Here is a 6,154-nt window from a genome sequence, read left to right on the forward strand (position 1 = left end):
TTTTTATCCCAAACTCATTTATAGAATCTACACACTGTGAATAACAATAAACACATCAATATTGTAAGAATGAAAGCTTCTGCTCATTTTATTATTATTTCTCCTAACAGTAAGAAAGTAAAAAGTATTTATCACATACAATAACTTTACAAGTTACAAAAACATAGAATATCACTGAAGGGGGCGCGCCAGGAGGTTCTGGCTCTGGACCCATGAGGTTCTGGGTCTAGACCCAGACCTCGATGATGTCCCCGTCCTCCATGTCCAGCTGCTGAGGCGTCTGCGTGCTCGTCAGCTTGTTGCCGTCAAAGTGGAAACGAACCTTCTGCTGAGAGGAAGAGGAGGAGAGCCGGGAGAGATAGAGAGAGAAGATGGAGCCCAGAGGGGCGTCCTGAGAGAGAGACACACACACACACACACACACACACACACACACACAGTGAGGTCACAGGGTCGAGTCCCGCTACAGGAAACAAGCTGGCGAGGAGGCGGAGCTACGTACTCGTGGCAGAGTGAACTCCTGAGCGGCGTCCCGGTCTTTGCTCTGCAGCCGCACGGTGACGCTGCCGGCTCCGCCCTCGCCGCCGGCTTCGCCGCCAGCCTCCGCCGCCGCCATGACGACGCACTCTGCAGGAGAGAAGGCGGAGTTACGGGTCGAGCGTGTCACGGCGTTCACGGTTCACGAGCCGCTCGGTGACGTGACCCACCGATGATGTCGGCGATGCCGAGGCCGAGCTCGCCGACGGTGGCGCCCGTCGGGAGCTCCGCCTCCTCCCTTAGCAGCAGGAGGCGAGGAGGCGGGACGGAGAGGATGACGGACAGCTGGGTCAGCACGTCACTCAGGGGCGTCGACTACAAACAAACAAACAAACAGACGCAACGTTAGGAACCAAGTGGGCGTCGCCGTCTGGCCCGCTGCCCGTTGGCTCCTCCCCCTTACCGACAGAACCGGGATCTTGTGCACGTCGGTCCGGCAGCGGACCTTCAGCGGGATCTCCCGGACCGCCGAGCTGTACGGGGAACTATGCGGCCCGCACGCGGGGCTTATGACGATGACGTCATCGTCTTCATCATCGTCTTCCTCGTCACTGACGGACTTCCTGTCCTGAGACTCAGGAGACAACAAGAGGGAGCTCACCGCCCGCAACTTCCTGTTGAGCTCACTGAGCAGAGAACACGTTGTGTAAGGTTCTGTAAGACACACACGCACACGCGCACACACACACACACACACGCACACACACACACACACACACACCTGATCTTCTTGGTGACCTTTCTGGATTGCTTCTGGACCGGACTCACCGGAGGAGACGGGCAGCAGGACGCCGCTCTGGAAGCAACAAGACAACTAGAACCTTGCAGAACGTCCACATCGCTCTCACAGCCCGTGTTCTTCGTTGTTTAGTGACTCACCGGTGTTCCACGTTCTCCGGCTGCGGTTCCGCGTCGTCGTCCTCCTCAGAGATGCTGAGGTCGATGGCGTTCGGCACCGGAATCCGAGAAGAGAAACGCGACCACAAACCTTCGTCTGCCGGTGACACAAACATATGATGAAACTGCTGCAAAGCGATCAAACTGCTGTAAAGTCATCAAACTGCTGTAAAGTCGTCAAACTGCTGTAAAGTCGTCAAACTGCTGTAAAGCGTTACCTGAGTTCTCCTGGTCCGTGAACACGGCCGTCATCGGCGTCAGCCGCAGGCTGCTGCTCACCTGAGGACGAGCGGCAGTCAGACTTCAGGTAAACGTCTGGCGCACGGACGCGTTGAGGACGCTCACCTTGTTGGAGTACACGGGCACCGACACGATGGCTGCCGGGTCCAGGATGCGTCTGCGCTTGGGGGCGGGCTTCACCTGCTGCTCGCCGTCACACACCTGCAGTTCAGACGGTGCGTTCAGGTGCAAACACCAAGAAAAAGAACAACACTTGTTTTCTTTATGTATTATTGTTCAAAAATACTAAACATGCCTTGTTTCAGGTTATAGCACGTAGATTATTAAGTATTGTTTAGGAGTTAATATTTAAACTAATATCTCCTGAAAACACAACACACACACACACACATCAACAACATCCAATTTTATTTATTTTTGTTGTTTATATATTATATATAACATTTTAATAAAATACGTTGTCATAAATATTACATATACACATATTATGTATAATAATATTTCTCTATATATTGTGAAGATTGATATTATTTATCCGGAACCGGAAGTTGAAGCTATCATCTTTGATCACAGAAATACAACTCCGGGCTTTTATTTTGAAGAGTCCTTGAGCAAGACAAAAGGCGGTTACACGCTGAGGGTAACGTCCTGTGTGAATGTAAACTGCTTGCAATATGACACATGTAATGAAGTTTTGTTTAGTTTCAAAACAGCGTAAGTTAACTTCTTTTATTTTGAAGGACTTCCTGTGAGCGTTATTTGATTAAAGATGCTAATAGTTTCCGTCGCTTCACGTCTCAGCAGTTCACTTCCCGCCGGAAGTCACCGCGGCGAACATACATGAGTTTTTATTCGCGCCATTCATCGAGTAACTGTGTTTCTAGCCGCTAACAGCAGCGCGAGCTCCGGAGCACTCACCGAGTCCGCCATGTTTGTTTCTGTCTTCGCGGGCAGCTGCTGCCTTCAGGTACTGTGGGACATAATGAGTCACTTTCGGTTCTCTAATGTTGCCTTCATGGACTGTGGGAAATAGTTCCTAGATGCGAATGACGGAGCGTCGACGTGTAACTGTGTATTTAGAAGAGGTGGAAGTAACAGAGTATAGTTTGAGGTACTTGTACTTCACTCGAGTATTACCATTTTAAACTATATGATGCTTCTACTTCACGACACACCGAACACTTTTTACTTTATTTAGGAACAAATTGTGATTCATAACTATTTATTACATCGCACATTCAAAGTCACTCGCTGCTTTACTCATCACGTGTCACTTCAAACATTCACTACCTCATTCTGTGCACTTTACTTTACCCTTATTATCATTATTTATTGTTACCCCTTTATTTTTTTATTTTACTTGCATTTACTTGTTTTTTATTTAATTTGATACTTTCACTTGTACAGTTAAATGTTCCTTGTTGTTGTTGTTGTTGTTGTGTTTTATGATGCACCCTCCGCCAACACAAATTCCTTGTTTGTAATAACTTTCGTGGCAATAAAACGTTTCTGATTCTGATATTTGTATATTCTTCTCGGGAGATATATTTGATTTATAAAATCAATATTACTGATTAATGAATAGTAATCAAATAAAGTATATTACATGTAATACTAATACATTAACAATGTTACATTCAGAAACAGAAAATGGTTTTACAGGAAACTTTTCTTTAATCAAAATAGTTTCATCATCATATTAAATAAACGGTTTCCGCTTTCCTTTAATGAACTGTTCATAATGTTTCATTTATAACAAACAAACTATTTCATGTAAACATTTGAATCTTGAAATTTGCTAACATAAGTGCATGAAAGTAAAAATATAAATTGTGTGTGTGTGGAATGAAGCATGGAAACATTGCGTCAGTTTTTTTTAAGTTTCTTGTTTTACACAACGATCATCAACACATCTTCATAACAACAACGACAATAAAAAACAAATTGTTCACGGACAAAGAAAGCTGAAGAGCTCCGCCCACAAACACGGAGAGGAACCTGCTGGTGTCTGAAATCAAGCGCTCCTCTGCTCCTCGCTGAACAGAGGAGTCAGGGTGCGTTCCATCTCTGAGGGCGCTGCTCTGTGAAGCTCCTCCTCCTCCTGACTCCGCCTCTGACGCTCACACAACATGTACGCACACGAGTACATTTCAGCGGCGATTTCATTTCTATAAACAGATCAAATAAAAGATGCAGAAGGATCTCCATGATGATGCCGATCTGTAAAAAGTCTGAATTCATGTTTGTGTTTGTTTCCTCCTGAAGACGACTTTTAAAACGCTTGTTTTCTGGATGGAGTCTGGTTGGAACGGCGCTAAGCTAACGCCGTAGCCGCTCCGTCCTCCCTCGACAAGACGCCGTTCAAACACACGGATAAAAAGGGAAACGGGAGCTCCTGGAGTCGCTCGTCACTTCTTCTTGTTCTCTTTGCAGGCGACCACGTATCTCTGAGCCACGTTGAGCGGAGGAGAGTAGCCGTCAGCGTACGACGTGTCCTCGAACAGCACAGAGTAGTCGTCCTGAGGCTGGGGGAGGAGTTTAGGATGGGGAGGAGTTTAAGAGGGGGGGGGAGTTTAAGAGGGAGGAGGAGGAGAAGAAGAAGAGGAAGTTCTTAGTTAAAACTATTAGCGGCTGCTGGTTTTAACTTTACCTAACGTATCCCTTTCTTTTCTTAAATCTAGGTTAAATAGGTTAAGCATGCTAACTAGCTTAACTAGCTCACCCGGTGTGGCGGCGTGTGGATCAGGGCCCGGTAGAAGCAGGTGGTCTGCGGGTAGAGAGCCAGAACCAGCTGGTCCTTACTGAACAGAGCCTCTGGGTCCGTCTCTGGGTTCGCCTTCCACTGAGGGAGAGGGATGATCCTCCTGCGGCTCAGAGTGTGTCTCCTGAACACACACACACACACACACACACACACACACACACACACACACACAGTATTGAAGCATAGACTTCTATACAACCACAGGAGTAAGTAGTATATAAGTATACATACAAGTATCAAGTATAAAGTATCGTGAAGTGTTTGACTCACTCTTTACCCTCTTCGTCGATGTCGTCCACTTCATACCTGCAGAGGTCAAGAGAGGTCAGTGAGAGGCGTTCAGGGACTGCAGGAAATACATGGAACAGCTGACAGAGAGACAGTTTAACTTAAGATCCTTAAAGAACTTTAACTCAAGTGAAGTATTTTACAGCTGCTGCTACTTTACACAACGACCAGTTAGTTGTGTGTGTGTGTGTGTGTGTGTGTGTGTGTGTGTCTCACTTGTTGGTGGAGTGGTTGTAGCTCACCACCTCAGCGAGGATCCACTGCTCGTCTCCGTCCACAGCCTTCACCCTCGCTGCCACTTTGTCTCCTTGCTTGGCCACGTAGTCGCTGCTGGCCGGGGTCGCCCCGCAGAGAGGGGGGGGGCTGTCACACGACACGGGGAGTGAGAGAGAGTGTGTGTGTGTGTGTGTGGCGGTCGTTGGTTGAGGCGTCATGGTTACCTCTCCCCCGGCTTGCCGATCCACAGAGGAAGCGTCATGGCCGACTGCTGCAGCAGCGTCATCAGGACGCCGCGCCGCATCGTCTTCCTGGGAGGGTCGCTGTCGCTGTACACGCCCGCCATTTTAGCAGCTGCAGAAGAAGAAGACGCGGTCACTTCGTGTCGCACACGTCACAGAGCAACACACACAGACACACACACACACAGAGACACACACCTATCCTCCTCTCCTCCAGTAGAGACTTGATTTCTGCTATTTTGTCCAATGCGTGACGCAGAATGCTGAGAAGAAACAAAACAAACTGTTAAACTCATTATATTTTATTCTGTCTCCTCCTCCTCCTCTTCCTCCCCCTCTTCGCTTCCTCGTCCTCTTCACCTGCACTCGGCCTCAGCGTCGGCCTTGGCGGTGGTGTACAGTCCTCTTAGTTTGGTCCGGTAGTACGGAGACGCTGAGGGACGAGAGACAAACAGGTTGTGACTCAGGACTCGGACTCAGGATGCGGCGCTAAAGAGACAAAGACACTGACTTTTGTTCTCCGTCTGCATCCTCTCGTGAGTCTTCTGGATGTTGAGCAGGTTGTGTTCGCTGCGTGAGCGCTCCTCCTGAAACACAGCGCTCGTGGTTATCCTGCGGACCTGAAGCTGCGTCCGATCCCCGCGGCGCCCGACTCACCTGCGTCTGCTTGATGAGCTGATGCAGCTCCGTCAGCAGCTCGGCGATCTTAGTGTCGGCGGACATGTCGGTGTCTTCAGGGGTTCAGGTGACGCAGCAAACCAGTGGAGGAGCCAGCGGAGGAGCCAGCAGAGGAGCCAGTGGAGGAGCCAGTAGAGGAGCCAGTAGAGGAGCCAGTGGAGGAGCCAGTGGAGGAGCCAGTGCTGCGGGGTAAGAAAGCACCGGCTCAGAGCGTTGTGTTGATCCGGACGGTTTGGAATAATGTGCTGGTGTGTTTCTATACGTCATGAACACAGTGCATTGAGTTCTTGTC

At 48.8% G+C, this 6,154-nt stretch overlaps 2 protein-coding genes across 2 annotated transcripts; both read right to left on the reverse strand.

Annotated features, from left to right (window-relative positions):
- Positions 1 to 61: 61 nt before the first annotated feature.
- nfatc2ip (nuclear factor of activated T cells 2 interacting protein) lies at positions 62 to 2,635 on the reverse strand. The gene is made up of 9 exons (XM_068579258.1): positions 2,593 to 2,635; positions 1,780 to 1,875; positions 1,653 to 1,713; positions 1,417 to 1,531; positions 1,259 to 1,333; positions 941 to 1,163; positions 708 to 852; positions 503 to 627; positions 62 to 391 (listed from the first exon to the last, which is right to left on the reverse strand). The coding sequence occupies exons 1-9, from the start codon at positions 2,602 to 2,604 to the stop codon at positions 227 to 229; spliced, it is 1,017 nt and encodes a 338-aa protein (XP_068435359.1). The 5' UTR covers positions 2,605 to 2,635; the 3' UTR covers positions 62 to 226.
- A 759-nt stretch (positions 2,636 to 3,394) lies between these two features.
- Positions 3,395 to 6,145, reverse strand: sgf29 (SAGA complex associated factor 29). Its single transcript, XM_068578859.1, has 9 exons — positions 5,842 to 6,145; positions 5,696 to 5,771; positions 5,545 to 5,617; positions 5,383 to 5,447; positions 5,167 to 5,296; positions 4,943 to 5,089; positions 4,709 to 4,744; positions 4,397 to 4,559; positions 3,395 to 4,199 (listed from the first exon to the last, which is right to left on the reverse strand). The coding sequence occupies exons 1-9, from the start codon at positions 5,905 to 5,907 to the stop codon at positions 4,083 to 4,085; spliced, it is 873 nt and encodes a 290-aa protein (XP_068434960.1). The 5' UTR covers positions 5,908 to 6,145; the 3' UTR covers positions 3,395 to 4,082.
- Positions 6,146 to 6,154: the final 9 nt, after the last annotated feature.

This window comes from Clinocottus analis, unplaced genomic scaffold, assembly GCF_023055335.1.
Source record: "Clinocottus analis isolate CAN_PGR_092001 unplaced genomic scaffold, fCliAna1.0.p SCAF_16, whole genome shotgun sequence".
Lineage (NCBI taxonomy): Eukaryota > Metazoa > Chordata > Actinopteri > Perciformes > Cottidae > Clinocottus > Clinocottus analis.